The sequence below is a fragment of the Acanthamoeba castellanii genome (genome assembly GCF_000313135.1).
Source record: "Acanthamoeba castellanii str. Neff unplaced genomic scaffold scf7180000084733, whole genome shotgun sequence".
Taxonomy (NCBI): domain Eukaryota; phylum Discosea; order Longamoebia; family Acanthamoebidae; genus Acanthamoeba; species Acanthamoeba castellanii.
This window is the reverse complement of record NW_004457260.1, coordinates 293,927-313,421: the sequence shown is the minus strand read 5'-3', so window position 1 is coordinate 313,421 and position 19,495 is coordinate 293,927. Positions and strand designations below refer to the sequence as shown.

The following is a 19,495-nucleotide window of genomic DNA, read 5'->3' as shown; positions in this document are numbered from 1 at the left end:
AATAAATAAATAAATTGGCGAGAGGGTTCATCGAGAGGAGATGTTGAGCTGGCGCTGGCGCGTGCAGGCGTCGCCGTTGGCTCCGACCAGCTGCCAGTAGGAGGTGAGGGTCGAGCGGAGCTGGGCCGGCAGGTGGTGGTCGTCCTTGAAGTCGGCCAGCCGCCCGGCCAGTCGGGCCAGGTCGTCGCACAGCAGATGGTTGTGGAGGGCGAGGGCCTGCACGCTCAGCTTGGCCGAGATGAGCTTCACCCGCAGGTTGGAGATGCTCGGCGCGTCGCAGAACCGCAGCACGTTCTCCTCCCAGTTGGTCGCCACCGGCGGCATGGCCGACGCTGCGGCGAGCTGGGCCGCCAGCCAGCCCGACAATAAGACTGCGGCGAGCATGAAGGAGGTCGTTGCCGGCATGTCCGTGTGTGTGCGGTGTGTTGGTGTTGGGCAAGTGTTCGGGTCTTCTTCGTTCTTCGTTCTTCCTCTCTGTCGTGTCAAGCCTTCGTTCTTCGTTTCTTCGTTTTCGTTCTTGTGGTGCAATGGAGATGGTGATGAAAGCCAAGGTATGAAACCAGCGTGTAATACACTCGCAGGTGTGAGTGTGCGCAGCTCTCTCTTCTTCGCTGGTGGCCGCAAGTGTGGAAGTTGACGAACAACACAATTTATCCTGCCGTAAAACACCCCAACCGCGTCCACAGGGCTCCCCGCGCTGATGAATGGGAGGTGCTCTCGGGCGAAAGTGACCAACCACGGTCGACCGAAAACTGCCTTATTCGTCGACATCATTCCAAACATATCCTAGCTATTTTCAACATTCTGTGGATTTTTGTGTCGACACATATCATTAACTGAAGGGGAGGTTAGCCGAAGCAACCACGAAGAAGAGGTGGTCTCGTACGAGACGAAAGATAAAGAAAGGGAGGCGATTTTTGACAGGGAACCAAACTCATTTTTTATTTTTGGTGCCTCACTTCGATTCCCTGCCTTCTCCCGATTTTAAAAGGGCGTTGAATCGAGGGCTAATTGCATTCGAAGGTCAAAAGGAGGCAGGGGGCGATCGCATGTCCAGCGAGTCGAGTGGTGGCAGCACAACAAGCAATATCGACTCCTCCGCAACCACCGACATGTCGGCTGTAGAATCACGTTCCCTGCGATCGTCTTCCTCATCGGGCGCCATCGATGCCGCTACGTCGTCGAGGAGCGTGAAGCGGGCGGCCAAGGGCGAAAAGAAAGCCAAGAAGACGAAGAAGGTGCTGGACCAAGTAGAAGGAGCAGTCGAGAACGGGACTTCATCATCACCACCTTCCTCGATCACTGCTTCCAAGGAGAAGAAGGAGAAGAAGGAAAAGAAATCGACCAAGAAGGCCAAGAAGGACGACGCCAGCACCCCTACCAAGAAGAAGAAGAAATCATCTACCAAGAGCGGTGCTACTTCCGCCATCGGTGACGCCACATCATCTCTGAGCTCGTCCCGCTCAGCTCCCGCTACTTCGTCATCTCCAGCCACAACCAGGCGCAAGATCAGCAACGCCGACGACGCAGCTGCAGAGAAGGAGAGGCGGGAGCGCGAGGCGGTCCTGGTGCTGCCCGACGGCGAGTGGTCGTGTAGCGCGTGCACCCTCTTCAACCCGGCCCACGCGACCGCCTGCGAGGCGTGCGAGACCAAGAAGCCACCGGCGGCCTCCGCGGCCGCCGCCTTCGTCTCGGCTTCATCTTCCTCTTCAGTGGCTGCCACGCCCAAGGCCGCGGCCAGCCCCTCCAAAGGTTCCTTTTCTCTCTTTTTTTGCAATTATTACTTTACGTGTAGCGTAGATAATTTATTATTTATTTGTTATTTACTTTTTGTTTTTATAGGCGGTTTTGAACGATTATTTATTTTGTTTTGTTTATTTAGCTGCGGATGTGAGCAAGGACGTAAAGGTGGTGGAAAGCAGCGGCGGCGGCAAGGACAAGGCAGTGGCGGAGACGAAGAAGAAGAAAAAGAAGGGCGAGGGCGAGAGCGGCAAGAAGAAGCAGAAGAACTCGAAGAAGACGAAGGACTCAAAGGAGAAGGAGAAGGAGAAGAAGTCGGCCAAGGGCAAGGGCAAGCTGAAGTCGTCCTCGTCGCGCTCGGCCGATGCCAGCGACTTCGACGATGACGACTACGAGGAGGACGATGACTACTTCGACGACGGCGAAGGTGGCGACGATTCCGAAGGTGCCGCACACGCACTACCGCACACATGACACGCGCCACCGCACACGCGCACACGCCAATGGCACACGACTGACGTTTTTTGTCCGTGTGCGTGTGGTGTACAGTGGACTACATCTCGGGCGGGGACTATTCGGACGACGAGGTCAACGCCGGTCTCGGTTGGGAGGAGGCCGAGCCCGAGTACTCGCAGGCCAAGGAGATGTTCAAAATCATCACCCGAAGCGTACGCAGCGCGTCTTCCCGTAAACCGTCGTCTCTTCCAGGCCTCACCAATGCTTGCGTGTGTCGTGTGTGTCGTCCGTGTCGTGTCGTGTGTCGTGTCATCACAATGTGCAGGAGTTGAGCAAGCTCCAGACCAAGTTTATCGGCTCGGTGGCGGCGGAGTTGGGCGTCAACAAGTGGGACGTGGCCCTCCTGCTCCAGTACTACAAGTGGGACGTGACGAAGCTGCACGCGCACTACTGGGACCAGCAGAAGAAGGTGCTGAAGGAGGTCGGCATCAAGCTCAAGAAGAAGAAAAAGAAGAAGCAGGACAAGAACGCCGACGTCGAGTGCTTGGTCTGCGCCGACGACGTGAAGGCGTCGAAGGTGTTCTCGCTGGCCTGCGGCCACGGACCCTACTGCGACGGCTGCTGGCAGTACCACCTCTCGGTGGTCGTCAAGAACTCGTCCGCCGAAGGCATCCTCAACTCCACCTGCATGTGGCCTCGCTGCCCCATCAAGTACGCGCACGCACCACCGCACACGCGCGACCGCACACACGCACATGCACCACCGCACGCGCAACGGGGCTAATGACGCGTGTCATGGTGTTGATTTGATGAACATGGTGTGCAGGCTGAACAGGAAGGCCTTCAAGAAGCTCGCGCTGCCGGAGGACTTCCAGCGGTACGAGTACTTCCTGATGAAGAGCTACGTCGACAACACCAAGAACCTTTCGTGGTGCCCCAACCCGTCGTGCGCCAACCTGGTCCTCTGCACCGAGGACGTCGGCCGACCCGCCGAACTCGTGCGCTGCACCTGCGGCCACCAATACTGGTACACAACAATATTATTTATTATTCATACATTTTTATTTTTATTGATTTTCTTTACTTATATATTTAATGGGCGTTAATGTGGCGAATATATTCGCTAGTTTCGCGTGCGGGATGGAGAACCACAACCCGGTGACGTGCGACCAGCTGTCCAAGTGGCAGCAGCGCAACAGCGACGACCAGGAGAGCATCCGGCTGGTGATGGCCACCTCCAAGCCCTGCTACCACTGCGGGATCCCCACCACGCGCGTGGACGGATGCAACCACATGACCTGCCGCAAGGAGAAGGGCGGCTGCGGCGGCGAATGGTACGCACGCACTCCATCTCCCGTGTGCGTGTGCGGTATGTGTGTGTGCGTTGTGTGCGGTGTCAACTTCTAATCTTCTCCGTGAAGGTGTTGGATGTGCCGAGGTGACTGGAAGTCGCACGGCGAGCACACGGGCGGCTACTACTCATGTAACAAATACGACCACTCCTCGGCCAAGGACCTGGACGACGAGGCACGGCTCCGCTTCTTGTCTTTAGTTTGGTGTGACGACGGCGATATGATGATGATGATGATGATGATGATGATGATGATGATGATGATGATGATGATGATGATGATGATGATGACGTGTTGGTGGTGGTGAGCAGGCGTCGAAGATGAAGTCGGAGGCGGATCGGTATCTGCACTACTTCAACCGCTACTTCCTCCACGAGACGGCGGGCAAGAGCGTGCCGCAGCTGCGGCTCAAGGCGCTCGAGAAGCAGCAGCAGTACCGCGAGCTCACGTCGGGCAACCCCGACTTCCTCATCGAAGCTGTTGACCTTCTCGCCAAGGTACGAAGCCACACGACAACCAACGACACGACCAACGACACGACCAACGACGACACGACACACAGTAGCTTTTGTTCTGATCTCGTGTCTGCAGTGTCGTCATATTTTGAAGTACACGTACGTGTACGGATTCTATCTGCCCGACGGCTCGCGCGGCAAGGACTTCTTCGAATACCTCCAGGTACTTACTTGCCACACTGCCTTCTTCTCTTTTTCTTCTTCTTTGTGCTTCGTCATGATGGTTCTGGTGTGCTGACTGTTGGCTTATCGATCCATAGGCCAATGCCGAGGGTATCACGGAGAGGCTGTCGGACCAGGTCAACGCGCCCATCTCCAAATTGGATGCCACTTCCTTCAAGAACATCATCAGGGTCACGGGCAAGGTACGCGGCTTGCTTGCTCCCAGTTTGCTCGCTTGACTTTTTTCCCTCACACACACACACCACACACACCACACACACACCACACACACCACAGTACATCGACAACATGGTGAAGGGTATCGAGGACGGGCTCGGCGTGGAGGGTCTGGGCAAGGAGGACAAGCAATGCGCACCCCAGACAATAACGCTCGCTCCGTCCCGCAAGAAGTAAGTGGGAGAAGCGCAGGAGGACCCAGAGCACATATATTGTTTGTTATTTTATTTAGGCATAAGAATTAGGTTGTAGTGTACACGTTGTGTTTTTCTTTTTCTTCACTTTTTCAATTCCTTTTCTTTCAGGAGTAGAATTGGGATTGGGAATTGTGTGGATTGGTTTGGAAGGAAGAGTGAAGATGCACAAGATCCGGCCGGCAAGAGGACCCAAAAAACTGAGGAAGAAGGGTCCCGTGCTAAGCGATGAGGAAGATGAAGATCAGCCCAAGGCACCGACATCATCAGCTTCCATTGCCCCCATCGCTCCATCTGCAGCTCCAGCCCCAGCTCCTGCAGCTCTTCCCGCCCAGGCAGCCCAGCCCAAGCCTGCTGCTGCCACCAGACGGCCTGCCGCCAAGTTGAGCTTCGCCGAGGAGGTAACGCTACACTGCTAGATTTATTAATTTGTTTAATTGATTGATTTATGCTAATCGTTATTCTTTTGTGTGCTAGGAGGGGGAAGAGGAAGCAGTGGCGTTCAACAAGCCCAGAGCAGGCAGGAAGCTGTTACGAGGGTACCGCGCACGCACGCAACACCGCACACGCACACGTGTGCGCTGGCACACTAGACCACGTAGCGGCTTGGCTGATGCACACACCGCGCGCGCGTGCAGGAAGGGATCGGCGAAACCGGAGGAGGCGGCCGGCACCATGGCACCGCCGAAGAAGCCGGTGCCTGTGGCCGTCCTCCAGCGATCGGCCGCCGGCGAGTACACGCCGGAGAAGCTGGCCGAGCTGCGCAAGAACTCGAAGACCATCTACTTCTCCTCCACCGTCAGGTCAAACGACTACTCGCACGCGCCCCATTTCAAAGATTGTGCACTCATTACGTGTGTCGTGTGCTGTGTGTGTTGTGTGTGTGTGCGAGTCGTGTAGGCCGTCGGCGCCGCCGGAGGATTGGCCAACGGGCGAAGCTGCGCCTGAAGTGATCACCGTGGCCGATGACGATGATCTCCCGCCAGACGAACCCGCTCCCTGTACGCTCTCGCTCCTCGATCAAAGCACCATCGCACAAGCTATTGACCACACACACACACACCACACCGCACACACACGCCTACACCCGCTCTTGCGTGTGCGCATATCTAGATGACGACATTGTCGGCGGCGGCGAGGAGGAGATTCCGTCGCGGGCGGCGGTGGTGCAGGCGCGGCAGCGGAGGGAGCGCATTCGGGACCTGGGCGGGTTCATCCCGCTCGAGGAGACCTCCTTCGCCAAGGAGCTCGACTCGGACGAGGTCAACTCGCGCCTCGTGCGCGACGAAGAGGAGGACCCCGAGCCTGGTACGTCTACGCACCATGCCCGCATCTTGACATGTCCAGTGCTGATTGTGTGTCGTGTGTCGTGTGTGGTGTGTGTGTGTGTGTGGTGCGGGGGCAGACATCTTTGACGATGAAAAGGGCGGACGGATCGCGTTCGGAGACCCGAGGGAGCGTGAGCGCCGGTACAAGTCGACCCTCCACGAGCAGATCAAGAAGGCCGAAGAGGAGGACAGCGACGACGAGGAGATTCGACGATGGGAACTCGAACAGATCAAAAAGGTTCGTCGTTCGGTTGGTTGGCTGCTGTTCCCGTCCGTGCGTGTGTGCGTGCGTGCCTTTGGGTCATGTCGTGCGGCGCGTGCTCATCGATCGAGCTGGCCGTGCGTGCAGGGCGTGCGTGGCGGGAAGGAGCTGCGCAAGTCGACGCTGGAGCGGATGAAGGCCCAACCGGGCGGCCCCAGGGGCTCGCAGGCCCAGCAGCAGCGCAGCGTCTCCGTCTCCGAGCACGCCAGCGGAGGTACGCACTCAATAATATAATATAATATAATATAAATTTATTGACTGTTGAATTGGGGTGCAGTGCTGTCGTCGTCTCGGGTGCAGCTGCCGACGGTGGAGGACGTGCAGAAGACGCTCAAGCAGGCGCTGGCGCGGCTGGAGCAGTCCTGCAGCAACGAGGAGAAGGAGCTGCGCGAGGTCAAGAGCTCCATCGCCACCGCCGAGAGCAACACCGAAGCCCTCCGCAAGTCTCTCAAGACCGCCTCCGAAGACGTACGCCCTCACCACCCTACACTGTGTCGTGTCGTGTTGTGCGTGCGTGCGCGTGTGTCGCGTGTGTTGTGTTCTAATGGTTGGAGATTTCGTGTAGTTCGACTACTATCAACATCTGCGGGACTACATCCTGGACCTGCTCGACTGTCTCAAGGAGAAGGCCGAGGAGATCGAGAGCTACAGCGAGAAGGGCGAGGCGTTGACGGTGGGGCGCTACGCCAAGCGGCGGGAGGCGCACTACCTCGACGTGCAGGACCGCATCGAGGAGATCGAACGGACGCGCGGCGACCTCGCCGTCAAGGACGAGCCCGACGTCGCCGCCGCCAAGGCCCAGCGCCTCGAGAAGCGATTGGCGTACGCCTTTTCCTCTTTTTTCCTTTTTCTTTCATTTTTGTTATTTCAAAATTCTTATTTATTCTTATTATTTTTGAAAGTGTTTATCAATATTGAGCATTTAAATAATACTAATAATAAAATAATAATAATAATAATTGCAGGCGGCGAGAGGCGCGGCGTCAGCGGCTGGGGATGCGTACGCCGCGGGTGGAGGACGAGGAGGGCTGGTCGAGCGAGGACGACGGCGACGAGACCGAGCGCGAGAGGGCCGAGCACGCGGCCGCGACGAGCGAAGTGCTGGATAAGGCGTCGGGCGTGTTCGAGGACGTCGTCGACGACTTTGCCTCGCTGTCGGTCATCAAGCAGCGATTCGAGGAATGGCGCAGCCAACACTCCGCAGGTACTGCCCCACGCATTCGACACGGCACACGCCGCTCACGCGTGAAACGAAGCTGACATTGTACTGTGCGTGTCGTGTGTCGTGTGTCGTGTGTCGTGTGTCGTGTGTCGTGTGTCGTGTGCCTTGTGCCGTGTGTCGTGTGTCGTGTGCCGTGTGCGGCGGCCAGGTTACTACAAGTGCTTCGCGGGGGTGTCACTGGTGGATATCTGCGTGCCCTACGTGAAGCTACAGACCCTGACGTGGGACCCGCTCGCGCCCGGCAGTCGCACGTTCGAGGACCTCGCCTGGTACAGCACCCTCTCCACCTACGGCCTCGCCCCCACCGCACAGGTATCCCTCCCCCTCCCCTCTCGTGTCGTGTGTGCCGTTTGTTGTGTCGTGCCATGTGTGCGGTGGTGTGTGCGTCGTGTGTCGTGTGCGTGTGTGGTGCGAGTGCTGATGTTGTGTTGGTTTGCGTCGGCGCAGGCGGGCGAGGGGAAGAAGAAGCAGGGGGCGGCTGCGGAGGCGGAGGAGGCCGACCTGGTGCCGTCGTTGGTGCGGCGGGTGATCCTGCCCAAGGCCCGCGCGTTCATCGTGCAGGGCTGGGACCCGCGATTGCGCCAGCAGACGCGCCGCGTGCAGACCCTTGTCGGCGACCTCCTCGTCTACCTTCCCGCTCAAGCCGATCTCAAGGTACCCGTGTGTGTGTGTGGTTTGTGTGCAGTTTGTGTGTGCGTGTGTGTCGTGTGTGTGTCGTGTGCTGACTTGTGTGTACGGGCAGACATTGCTGCAGGCAGTGATGCTGGGTCTACAGGCGGCGGTGGATCGTGTGCGACTGCCCACGGCCTACCTGGGCCTCTCGGAAAGCGCCACCCAGCTCGCCATGTCCCAGTTTTGGAATGCCGTCAAGGTGCGTTCCCGTGCGTGTGCGTGTGCGTGTCGTATGGGACCGACGATGTTAACAAAGTTGTGCACTGCAGTTGATGGGCAACATCGCGTCGTGGCACGAGCAGCTGTCGAATCGGGCGCTCCGCGGGCTCACCCTCGACAAACTCCTCAACGGCCAGATCGTGCCCTTCCTCCGGCAGATGAAATTCTCCGCCACCGAATCCGGCATCACCAGGTACACGTGTTCGCACACTCACTCACCCCTTCCATCTCCAGTCTTCTGACACCGACACACACGACACACACGACACACACGACACACACGACACACACGACACACACGCACAGATTTGTGGAGGTGAACGAGAAGGTGCTGGAGGCGGTGCCGAGTCACTGGCTGGTGCCGGAGCGGGAGGAGGGGCTGGTGACGCCCGAGGCGCGGGTCTATCACGGGTGGGCCACGCAGCAGTGGCGCGCCTTCAAGCGCGACGGCCCGCGGGAGCTGCCTGGCGAGCTCCGCCAGCGGCTGGCGCACATCTTCGCCCGACTCAACGACCTCGAGACGCCCCGCCAGGTCATGGACCAGTGAGCGACACCAGCCAAAAAAATGGTTCGCGCAAATTTCGGTTTCAAAACAAAAAACCATCAACTTATGTATTGAACGGCGGTTGGCGGTCGGCAGTCGGCAGGCATGGCGGTCGGCGGTCGGCGGTTACTGGCCTTCACTTTCGTCTCCCTTGGCGACGAGGCCAGCTGGTTCCTCCCAATCCATCCATGGAGCAAGCATGTCATCTACTTCATCCGAGCTTTTCTGTTGTGTGTGTGTTTGTCAGGAATTTGATCTCACCTGGATGGAGGTGATTCCACATTGTTTTTCTGCTTGGTATATCTGGCCTGTGTTTGAAGGGGAGGAAATCACACTTGTGCTGCATATTGACCAGAGCTAAACCCCTACAGGAAGTGGCTTCCATTGGATGGCAACTTGGTGCTGGCAGCCTGCTTTGGTTGGGGGAGAGATTCTTGGATGTAATCAAAGGGATCCCAGTACTGTTTGCACTTTGTGGTGGTCAATCAGCACTTCAACATCAACTCAGTGTCTTCTTCATCTCATGTGGTGCCTTCCACGCTCCCAGGAGTGCAAAAACCAGCACATTGAGGTCACCTTAGTCCACATCAGTTTGTTGAAGGGTGTATTAAAAAAGGTGGAAGGTTCCATCTTCACCTCTGCCCACCTCCTGTCCACCTTCTCTTCCACTTGCTGATTGTGCTCTGCGCCACTCGTCCTTGCTGCTTGTGCCTGAGGTGCTGGTTGTGCTCTTGTGCTGGAGGTGCTGGTTGTGCTCAGCACTGCTTCACACAGTTCAAATCATTTACTGTTGCATCTTGTACTCTGTTGGAAACAGAAGTGCTCATTGCTCAAGTCCACCTTGTGCTTGTGGCAATCACATATTACATCAGTTGGGGACGCAAAGTTGAGTGTTGCCTGACTGACATGAGCCTGATGCTGTGCAACTGGTGGGTACATCATCTGCATGCAAGTACCATCAATCACTGAAAATGACATAAACAACAAAAATAAATAAGCATGAAGTGTACCTGGCCAGCCTTGCAGTCATGAGTGCTCTCAGTGATTGTCCTGAAACAGAATGGTGGGTTGTGATGCATTCAAAGCAGGTCCTCCATTGTGTGCTTGGTGATTTCATGTCACTGCATGTGCTTTGTAGAGCACCTTGTTCTTTGGCTCTGCCATTGTGTGCTCTATGGCTCCCTCTCTTTGTGCTCCCTCTCTTCCTCACTTCTCTCTTCCTTGTCACTTGCCTGGCACTTTCACTTGAGTGATCACTGTTCAGCACAGAATTGAGATGGGGAAGGGTCCACTCTGTTTTATTAAATCAAAGGGCAAAGCTCTCCCTGCCTCTGGAAGAGCCCTACATGTGTGGCATTGCTGAGGGGGGTAAAGAAAAGAAGATTGGGCCATCTTGGGCCACTTTCTGCAGCAACTTGTTGACATATGAGGCATTCCTCAAATGCCTCAGAGTGGTGATTTTATGCAGTCAAAAGTAAATATTCAAAACAGCCCACCATTCTCCTTCCTTCCATCCACAGAACCAAGCTCATGGATGAAGAATGCAAAATATTTCAGAGACAAATAGGGGAAAAAGAAAGAAACACAAAGTTCCAGCTGTGTGCTAATAAAGAAAATAAATATCAGCATTTACAGTTCTCCTGAACCATGTGATGTGGCAGCCTTTTCTTTCCATTTTTCTTTTTCTTTTTTTATTCTTTTGTTTTTATTCTGTTTGTTTTTTAATTCTTTCTGTTTTTTGTTCTTTTTTTTTGTTTGTTTTGGTTTTTGTTCTTATTTGCTTTTTTTTGGGCGCCGCCACCAGGAAGACGACCCCCTGAAACGTGCGCTTTGCGTTGGGCTCAGCACCGACCCACAGCGTACGAGACAAAGGAGACTACACGACACACGACACGATGGCAACACCGCAGTAGAGGCTGGACTCGGGAGCTTCGCGGATTAGCCGAGTACCCGGCCCAGAGGCCGCACATGCAGGTCCTCACGCTCATCCACCATCCGTTGGTCACCAGACAGCTTGTGCTCCACCTCCCCTACTTCAGACGCACAGCACGACACGACACGACACGCACGGGCGACTGAAAAATATGAGGGATGCACGTTTTATGCACATCCTGCGTGTGTCGTGTGCGTGTCTTTTGTGTCGTGTGTCTACTGCGGCGGTCACTCGGTATGCTGGCCGATGACCGGTTGCCCAGCGGCGTCGATCAGTCCGAGGGAGGCGGCCAACCGGCGCGTTTCCTGCTCCATGGCGTCGGCCATGATGACCACATCGCTGCCGGGCGGATTGTAGACCTTGGCGTTGGACCAGACCAGCTGCACGTCGTCTAAGAAGGCCGAGACCTGTCGTGTGCGGTGTGCGTGTTGTGCGTGTCGTGCGTTAACCTTGGCAGCACTGCGCGTACTTGGTTGGCGGTTGCGTACATACCAGTTCATAGGTGCCGGCCTCGAGTTTGTCGCGGATGGTGGCGAGGTCCATGGGTCTCTGGATGATCATGGGGTAGTCGGGGACGCCAAGGGCAACATAGTCCACAGGGTGGGCGAATGGCCAAGCGTACTGCAGGTTGGGGGGAGGGGGGGGGTTGCGAAACGTGTTGGAAGGACCACTTTTGTAACACACTACAACGGACATACTCTGTGCCTGGCGAGGTTCGTCAGCAGTTCGGTAGCCGTCGCCACGTCCATCACCACCTGTTTGCCTTTTCTTCCTTTTTTTTTAATTTATATTATTTTTGATTTTAATTGGACTATGGTGGTGTGGTGATGACGCGGGTGCGCCAGTCCGGCGGCAAACCAAAGAAGCTGGGCAGCGCAAGGGACCTGGCAAGGTCGGCCATGTGCAGGAGGAGCAGGCGATCCGCGATCATGGCCACCAGCTCGAGCGGCAGATCGCTGAGCGTTGTCGTGGCCGTGCAAGTTGAGCACTGCAGCTCGTGCGAGTTGCGCGACGCCAGTACCACAAGCGTGCGCACCTCGCGCCCATACTGTAGTGTATGTAGCATGTGTGCAGTTAGAGTGTGTCGTGCGTGTGTCATGTGTGCGTGTGTCATGTGTGCGGTGTGTGCCGTGTGTCGCACCTGCGGATGCAACGAAGCGAATGCGTCGGCCCAATTGGGCCAGCGCTTGGCGCGCTCGGTGTCGGTCATGGCGAAGAGGGCCGTCATGGCGGCAGCCTTGCGCGCCTGACCCGCGCCATCGGCCGTCCAGCGGTCCACGGCCTCGGCCAACGGCTCCACGAGGTCGCAGGTCTCGCGCACGTGGTCGTAGTCGGTGACCAGCAGCTGCTGGCGAAACATCTGCAGCAGATCCACCATCAAGATTCGTGGCTCCCAATCACTGCTGGCCTCTGTTCAGTGAGAAGATAAGCCTCGTTGGTGTTCGTCTTGCGCTGTGTGTGTGTGTGTGTGTGTGTTGTGTGTTGTGTGTGTGTGTGTGTGTGTGTGTGTGTGTGTGTGTGTGTGTGTGGTGTGTGTGGTGTGTGTGTGTCGTGTGCTGCGTGTGTGTGTGTGTGTCGTGTGTGTGTGTGTGTGTGTGTGGTCGTGTGTCGTGTGTCGTGTGTCGTGTGTCGTGTGTCGTGTGTCGTGTGTCGTGTGTGGCGTACCTCCCGATAGGAAGTGGTGGAGGGCAAGCCGGCCGTCGGGGGCGATCAACGGGTGGTGGATGGGCGTGATGACCTGCATGTGCGGCCTCTGAAATGGGTACTCATCAGGCAGCGACATCCGCACAGCGAACGTGCCCCCTACAATGCAAGTGCGTTTTGCGTTGGCTCAATCTCACGACAAATGGCCGCTTGCTTGCATGGTACCTCGATAGGGGCCGGCCTCATCGGGTGCTTCGACGAGGAAGACGAAGTGGGCCATGGTGGCGGCGTGGGCCTCCCACAGGTGGAGACCGGCGGTGGAGATCTCCCGGTTGGCCGGCGGCGGAATGGCCCCGAGCAAGAGCTTGATCTCCTTCACCACTCTTAGCCTGACACCGTGGTACCCACTCGCTTCTGTGTGCGAGTGCCTATTTGTGAGACACACTAACACGATACCCAGCACGACACACACACAGCACGACACACACACACGCACACACAACACACACGATACACAGCACGACACACCACAACACACGCCATTCTTTTCCATACGGTCGGGTGGGAGGCGTGGGAGTGAGAACAAGCGCGGCTTCGACTTCCACCGTAGCAGGAGCTGCACAGAGGGCCGACCGGCGGTGGCGGCTGGTGAGGCGCAGGCGGCGGGCTGCAGGAGTCGGTCGGCGTAGTGGGCCAAGGTGCGATGGTCGTCCAGGCGCCCGACTACTGCCTGCTGTTGGGGGGAAGGCACAAGGAAGAAGTCCTGGGGCGGGCAGCCCAGGCGCTCGAACACCATCCGCTTGAGGTCGCCCACGGTCGTGTCGGCGGGGCACAGGTCGGCCAAAAAGACGCGGCTGCAGCTGGTCACGAACCGCACCTCGACGTCCCACCCCTCCATCTCGTTAGATTCGAAAAAAGTAAAAAATACTGATAATTTGATTTTCTTTTGGATAACTTTATTTTGATATTTTGTTACGAACAGTGACCTTCGCCCGTAAAAGGCGTTCGTTCAGGTCATGAATGTAGAGAGGCACTGGTGGAGGGCAGCGAGACAAGCGGCTCGGTCAGTGGTGGCCGACGTGGCGACAGTCGACGCACGAGCGCGGTAATACCACGTGCAGGTCTCGAGCGCAGTAACGCGCAGCTTGCGGTCAACCGTATCACGCAGTTCCTCCTTGTCAGCCTCGCTCTGTTTCACACGCCACACACGACACACGACACACACACGACACGACACGACACACGACACACACGATCAATGAGAAAAGGAAAAAAAAATAGAAAAAAAATATATTAATTGCGTACGGCGAGGTCGATCTTGTGCGCGCACACGACGGCGTTCAGGCGCCGGCGGCAGGCCTCGCCGGTGATGCCGTGGAAGCACCGGTAGATGGCTTCCATCCGCTGGTACGCGCTCTCGTTACCGGTTTGCCCATCTTCAAGAGCGGCGCGGTGAGACGTGTGAGACGTGTGACACACAGACAGGAAGCACTCAAGATGGGACCGTGCGCGTACAGAGGAAAGGAGCGAAGTCGGATGAGTCAATGACGAACATCACACCCGCCACTGTGCCCGCGCCATTGAAGATCTGCCCATGCCACCCTGCGTGTGTGCACCACACGACACACACGGCACGCACGGCGCACGCACGCCACGCACGCCACGCCACGCACGCACACACGGCGCACACAGAGGAAAGGAGAAGGTATCAGCTAAGATGAGCCGAAGTCTATGGGTTGTTGGTGGGGCGAGCACCCCTCGGGCGCCGCATTTCCAGCAGAACCACCGTGTCATCTTTGCTTACGTCGTTAAGCACCACCACGTTGATGCCCTTGTCTTCCACCTGTGCCCCCAACACACGCTCGCTTTCTCAGCACACGACACACGACACGCACGACACACACACACACACACACAACACCACACACACACGTACGTGCTGGTCGGGTGCAAGGGCGCGCAAGAAGCTGCTCTTTCCGCTCGCCTCCATTCCGCACACCACAATGCGCATGACCTCGACCTGCGGTGGCCTCTCCGCGCTCGGCTGCTGCGGGTCGCACCCGTGGAGCCACCGGTGCCGCAGCACGTAGTGCCGCAGGAAAATGGCCTGCCACCAATTATTGGGGTGGCCGTCGTCGCCCGTCGCCGTCGACTCTGGTACGCCGTTATTGTCGGCCTGCTGCTGGGCCGGCGGCGCCTCGGCTGGATCCCACGGCTCCTTGTTGACAAGGATCGCTGAATGGTCATACTCGGGGTACTCCCTGAACGCCTTGCCTTCCTGTTCATTTTCGTGTGCGTGTTCGGTGTGTGCGTGTGTGTGTTGTGTGTGTGTGGTGTGTGTGTGTGTTGTGTGTGTGTGTGTGTGTTGTGTGTGTGTGTGTGTTGTGTGTGTGTGTGTGTGTGTGTGTTGTGTGTGTGTGTGTGTGTGTGTGTGTGTGTGTGTTGTGTGTGTGTGTGTTGTGTGTGAGAGAGAGAGAGAGAAAGAGAGAGAGGGCGGCGTGTGTGTGTTGTGCCGGAGTGGTCGTACGGTGCGCGAAGGGCGGGCCCGCCATGTCATTTTGTTGAACCATACGGGAAGCTCAACCGGTGCGCCCTCCCACAGCCTTTCCAGGCCCTGCACACCCAATGGCAGTGGTTAGGCTTTGGACGCAGATAAAATAAAATGAATGATAGATAATAAATATATAAAAAAATCTTAAAAAATATGGGGGGGGATGATTGCCTGAGGAATGGAGGTGGCGCCCCGCACGGCATCTGCTGCCTCGGGTCCAAACTCGCGCACGAAGGCCGCCTCCCACAAGCTCGCATCGTTGGCTGTCCACCCCAAACAAAAATAATGACAATAAAGTCCAGGATCAACCAACGACGAAGGCGACTCGATCGAAGGTATGATGTACCAAGGCGGTGCCAGCGGGTGCACACGAGGCCAGCGCGCACGAGGTCTGTCCAGGGCAGGAGCGCGAGCCACCTCAACTCCACCTCCTCCGGCAGCTCCATCTTTTTCTTTTGTTTTAGTTTTATTATTTTGAGTTATTTTCATATTTTAATATTATTCAGTCGGAGAAGAGGTGGCGCAGTTCCGAAACGCTGAGGCGGGAGAGGCTGGCCTTCTTGTTGGTATCGGACGAGAGGACGTCGGCGGCGAGGGCCTTCTTGCGCTCCTGCATCTTGATGATCTTCTCCTCGACCGAGTCCTTGATCACGAACTGCGTCACCGACACTGCAACACCGAGGCCGAGGTCAACCGCAGACATCACACGCAGAACCGCACGCAGCTCCACAAAACGGTTGTATTGAGGTCAGCGCTGGTTAACTATACCTGGGCGTGTCTGCCCCAGTCGATGCACGCGATCGATGGCCTGCACCTCAGTGAAAGGATTCCTGCATGCACACGACACACACGACACACACGACTGGTGAGTGTCTCGTTACGGCGGGAGACGGAAGAGAGAGGAGTCAACGTACCACCAGGGGTCGAGCAGGAAGACGTGGTTGGCCACCGTCAGGTTGAGCCCCGTGCCGCCTAAGCCCACGTGAGTGAGAATTCCAGACACGTTTTTGAGGGGAGGAGCGACTTCAAGTTGAAGGCGTTGTCACGCGCAGGTACGTACCGGCCTTGAGCGAGATGAGCATCACGGAAACGCGTGGGTCCGTGTTGAATCGCTCGATGGCTTGCATTCGGTGGTTCTGCACCATCGAGCCGTCCAAACGCACAAACGAGATGTTGTGTCTCTTCATGTGTTTCTGTTGTGTGTGTGTGTGTGTGTGAAAAGGTTAGACTAGACTGAGTGACTATGTGAGATGCCAGGGGGAGGGGCAATGCCTGCACGAGATCCAGGAATGACGTAAACTGCGAGAAGACGATGCTCTTCTCGCCCGGGCGCTCTTCTCGGACCTTGGTCAGCGCCTGTTAAAAAATGTGATGAATGTCAGCGTTTGTTCTCGTTCAAATTGCTTTTGTCGTTTTTTCAGTTGAAGCTTTACCTTCATCAAAGCCTCAATCTTGGCGCTGCTGTGCTCCTCCGCCTCCTCAGCCACCGGTCGTTCTCGTCCATTCAGCTGGCCATGGCCGATCAAAGCAGTTAGCATTCCTGAGCACCCACTGACAATCGCACGCACCATCGCACACGACACAGACGACCACACAGACCACAGACATGACCACAGACATGACCACAGACATGCCACACACACACACACACAATCGTACCTTGGGAGAAGAGGAAAGTGGGAGGAGCTTGTCGGAGTCGATGGCGACGTCACAGGTCGGGCAGCGGCTCTCGCCAGAGGCCAGCTGGCTCGCGATGCAGTCGGCGCAGAATCGGTGTCGACACTTGGACGCCACCACCGCGTCCTCTTCCAGCGGCTGCACGCAGATCGGACACACGTCCTCCTCGCCCGACGGCGCAGCTGCTGTACAGCTCCTCGTCAGGAAAGAACGAAGCACAGCAAAGAGCGAAGAGCGAAGAGCGGAAAGGTGTGATGGAGGTGGCAACCTTTGCCTTTGAGGGCGAGCGCAGGGTGGTCGCAGGCCTGCCGCAATCGCAGGAGCAGCTCGAGCACCTTCATGTAGTTGTTGAGCACTGTGCCGTCTCGCGCGTACTTGTTGAACGTGTTCTTGGCCTTGTTGAACAGGTCGTCATAGACGATACGCTCATCGGCCGAGAACGTGGTGGCGCGCAGGGTGATTGTCTTTGTAGGCAGCTGCAGGATCGGGCGCCCGTTGTACGACTGATCCTTGGTCCTGGTGTGTGTGTGTGTGTGCGTGTTGCGACACTGGTACGCCACTGTATAAACGAAAACAAAGCGTACCTTCGCAACAGAAGAGATTGGAGAATGAGCTGCAGGCGCCGCCTGGCCTTTTCTCGCGTGCCTTAAAAAGGCAGCAAACGCGTTAGCGCACACATCCACTCTCTCGATGGCAACCATCGCGCCACAAATACAAGAGTTCCGGCCACGTACTGGTGGCCTTGGCTTTGGACGGCTTGACGATGTAGGTGTTCCACCAGTCGAGGTCGCTCACGACGGGAACGTGCAGGAAGCACAACAGACTGTACAGATCGTCGAGGCTGCATTGACACCAACGCACGAGTGAGACCGCCGGGGGGTGGGGGACAATGTCCAGTACTGGGTAGAAACCTGTTTTGAATGGGGGTGCCGCTGAGACACCAGCGCTGCTCGGCCTGCAGCTGGTGGGCGGCCATGGCCGTCTTGGTCTTCTTGTTCTTGATCAAGTGGGCTGCGGGTAACAGAAATAAAAAACAAACGAATAGGCGCAAGTAAGCACTCACGACGGCACATCACCGCGCACGCATACGCACACCACCGCACACGCGTTGGTTTACCTTCGTCGAGTACCACACGCCACCAGTGGATGCTAGCGAGGAGAGAGGGCTTCGCCGCGGTCTTAGCCTTGGCGTCGGTTCCCTTCCCCTTGAACTCGGCGGCCAACGTGCCGTAAGTAGTGAGCACTGCAGGAAGTGCACTTGTGTCAGAAACTGAGAAAGAGAGGAGAGATGAGAGATGCATCTGTCTCGTACCGATGTCGTATGATTCTACGAGCTCCTTCGATTGCGATCGCCCGGAGCCGTAGTAGGTGAGCACCCGCGCGGCCTTGCGCTTCGCGATGCGCGTCGTGATTTCGTCCAGCCCTGCTCGACAGATTGGGCACACGAATGAATGAATGAATGAATGAATGAATGAATGCAAGTGCGCGTGTGGCGAACGCGTACATTGGTTGAGGGTGGACAGCATGCAGACCACCAGCATCGGCTTTCGCCGCGCAGTGCGGTGTGCGAGGTAGAGCGCGATCACTTGTATCTGGGAGGTGACAAGAGTGCACCGTGAGCGATTTGGGAATTTGAGAGGGTGTCCAGGCGCCGGTTACCGTCTTGCCGAGACCCATGTCGTCGGCCAGGATGCCGCCCTTGATGGCCGTCGCACTGGACTCGTTGTCCACCATCCACTTCACACCGTCCTGCGCGTTCGACACACAGTGGGTGAAGAGGAGTGAGAATCTTGCTCCCAGGGCAAAGTTGTGGGCGGCTGGTGGTGGCTTTCACACAGGTACCAGCTGGTAAGGCAGCAGAGTGACAGTGAGGTCCTGGCCCAGCTGGCCCACGGTAGTCGTCGACGATGACGACTGGTCATTCGCTGCAGCAGCACCGCCGCTCGCGGCTTTTGCATCAGAGGAGCCGCCGTCGCTGATGCGCAGCGTCTCTCGTAGCAGGCGGATGACGTTGTCCTCCTCGCTCTCCTTCGCGAGGGCCTGCTCCCGCTGCAGCTGCTCCCTGCCGGCCGCCTGGAGCGACGCCTGGCTGTTGAGCCGCCGTACCTCGGCCAAGTTGACCGGCGGCAGCTTGGTGCGCGACGTCGACGCGGCGAACACGGGGAACGCGAACGACGGATCGACGACTGCGCCGCCTCGACTCGTGGTGCTGCTGGCCTTGGGCGCAGTTGTTGTAGCGGGTGTCGTTACGGCCTCGATGGGCAGCATGATGGAGGTGCGGGGCGGCTGGGCGGGCCGCGATGGGTGAAGAGAGGAGCCGCGTAGCGAGGTAGTTGAAGAAGAAGAAGAAGAAGATCGGCCTGATGGCTGATGCAAATCTCGAGAAATGGGGGGCGTGCGGATACTGGTACGGGCCACAGCCGGTGCAGGTTGGGCAAGAGTCGGTTTGCGGGCCCCTTGTGCGGAAGGGGGCTTGAGGGCGGAGAGGCGGCGGCTCAGATCGATGATGTCCTCATCCGAGTCGCTGTCGGAGGCGGTAAGGTCGATTACAGCCTCGACTGGGCGCTGCTGAAGCTCTGGCCTGCTGTTGCGCTTCATCATCGACGATGAGACTTCTGATGGTAGATTGTGATGATTTTCCTTGCCGAGCAAGTTTTGTCGATGCGGCCTTGCTTGCATTGAAATGTCGCACTCCCTTGTCCAGTCTTTGAAGAAAATGTAGTGTTGGTGGCGGGAACGCGTTGGTGACCTGCACCCCTCCGTTCAAACGTTCCCGCCAAATCGATC

The 19,495-nt window shown here is 57.1% G+C and overlaps 9 protein-coding genes across 9 annotated transcripts in view; 2 read left to right on the top strand and 7 right to left on the bottom strand.

The window, feature by feature from the left end:
* Positions 1-405, bottom strand: part of ACA1_389700 (thiolase, Cterminal domain containing protein) — a gene marked incomplete at both ends in the record, with an annotated part of 1,382 nt that extends 977 nt beyond the window's left edge. The window contains one exon of the mRNA XM_004333214.1: positions 88-405. Coding sequence (XP_004333262.1) covers positions 88-405 — 318 coding nt within the window. The remainder of the gene's footprint in view (positions 1-87) is intronic.
* Positions 406-1,112: 707 nt separating this feature from the next.
* Positions 1,113-4,639, top strand: ACA1_389690 (Znfinger in Ran binding protein and others domain containing protein; the record flags this gene model as incomplete). Its single annotated transcript, XM_004333213.1, has 11 exons — positions 1,113-1,752; positions 1,883-2,185; positions 2,290-2,408; positions 2,522-2,907; positions 3,023-3,194; positions 3,343-3,530; positions 3,618-3,747; positions 3,860-4,045; positions 4,140-4,226; positions 4,324-4,428; positions 4,523-4,639. 11 exons carry the CDS (start codon positions 1,113-1,115, stop codon positions 4,637-4,639), a joined length of 2,433 nt encoding a protein of 810 aa, XP_004333261.1.
* A 181-nt stretch (positions 4,640-4,820) lies between these two features.
* ACA1_389680 (GCrich sequence DNA-binding factor-like protein) lies at positions 4,821-8,906 on the top strand (the record flags this gene model as incomplete). The annotated part of the gene is made up of 16 exons (XM_004333212.1): positions 4,821-4,874; positions 4,992-5,057; positions 5,137-5,195; positions 5,295-5,459; positions 5,557-5,657; positions 5,770-5,964; positions 6,062-6,222; positions 6,334-6,460; positions 6,524-6,714; positions 6,812-7,068; positions 7,212-7,450; positions 7,617-7,780; positions 7,916-8,122; positions 8,211-8,339; positions 8,410-8,552; positions 8,666-8,906. 16 exons carry the CDS (start codon positions 4,821-4,823, stop codon positions 8,904-8,906), a joined length of 2,499 nt encoding a protein of 832 aa, XP_004333260.1.
* A 1,702-nt stretch (positions 8,907-10,608) lies between these two features.
* On the bottom strand, positions 10,609-10,898 carry ACA1_389670 (uncharacterized protein; the record flags this gene model as incomplete). The annotated part of the gene is made up of 2 exons (XM_004333211.1): positions 10,609-10,779; positions 10,854-10,898. 2 exons carry the CDS (start codon positions 10,896-10,898, stop codon positions 10,609-10,611), a joined length of 216 nt encoding a protein of 71 aa, XP_004333259.1.
* Positions 10,899-11,063: 165 nt separating this feature from the next.
* Positions 11,064-11,585, bottom strand: ACA1_389660 (bromodomain domain containing protein; the record flags this gene model as incomplete). The annotated part of the gene is made up of 3 exons (XM_004333210.1): positions 11,064-11,243; positions 11,329-11,457; positions 11,535-11,585. The coding sequence occupies 3 exons, from the start codon at positions 11,583-11,585 to the stop codon at positions 11,064-11,066; spliced, it is 360 nt and encodes a 119-aa protein (XP_004333258.1).
* A 62-nt stretch (positions 11,586-11,647) lies between these two features.
* Positions 11,648-12,580, bottom strand: ACA1_389650 (uncharacterized protein; the record flags this gene model as incomplete). Its single annotated transcript, XM_004333209.1, has 3 exons — positions 11,648-11,884; positions 11,978-12,246; positions 12,502-12,580. The coding sequence occupies 3 exons, from the start codon at positions 12,578-12,580 to the stop codon at positions 11,648-11,650; spliced, it is 585 nt and encodes a 194-aa protein (XP_004333257.1).
* A 93-nt stretch (positions 12,581-12,673) lies between these two features.
* On the bottom strand, positions 12,674-13,378 carry ACA1_389640 (uncharacterized protein; the record flags this gene model as incomplete). Its single annotated transcript, XM_004333208.1, has 2 exons — positions 12,674-12,869; positions 13,065-13,378. 2 exons carry the CDS (start codon positions 13,376-13,378, stop codon positions 12,674-12,676), a joined length of 510 nt encoding a protein of 169 aa, XP_004333256.1.
* Positions 13,379-13,489: 111 nt separating this feature from the next.
* ACA1_389630 (uncharacterized protein) lies at positions 13,490-15,477 on the bottom strand (the record flags this gene model as incomplete). Its single annotated transcript, XM_004333207.1, has 8 exons — positions 13,490-13,669; positions 13,786-13,916; positions 13,996-14,082; positions 14,236-14,323; positions 14,417-14,758; positions 15,008-15,094; positions 15,230-15,294; positions 15,378-15,477. The coding sequence occupies 8 exons, from the start codon at positions 15,475-15,477 to the stop codon at positions 13,490-13,492; spliced, it is 1,080 nt and encodes a 359-aa protein (XP_004333255.1).
* Positions 15,478-15,533: 56 nt separating this feature from the next.
* On the bottom strand, positions 15,534-19,306 carry ACA1_389620 (SNF2 family Nterminal domain containing protein; the record flags this gene model as incomplete). The annotated part of the gene is made up of 17 exons (XM_004333206.1): positions 15,534-15,700; positions 15,800-15,861; positions 15,946-16,003; positions 16,092-16,167; positions 16,310-16,387; positions 16,465-16,539; positions 16,691-16,893; positions 16,977-17,224; positions 17,293-17,353; positions 17,443-17,549; positions 17,650-17,719; positions 17,826-17,951; positions 18,021-18,131; positions 18,213-18,300; positions 18,323-18,457; positions 18,551-19,068; positions 19,120-19,306. The coding sequence occupies 17 exons, from the start codon at positions 19,304-19,306 to the stop codon at positions 15,534-15,536; spliced, it is 2,370 nt and encodes a 789-aa protein (XP_004333254.1).
* Between the last annotated feature and the right edge of the window lie 189 nt (positions 19,307-19,495).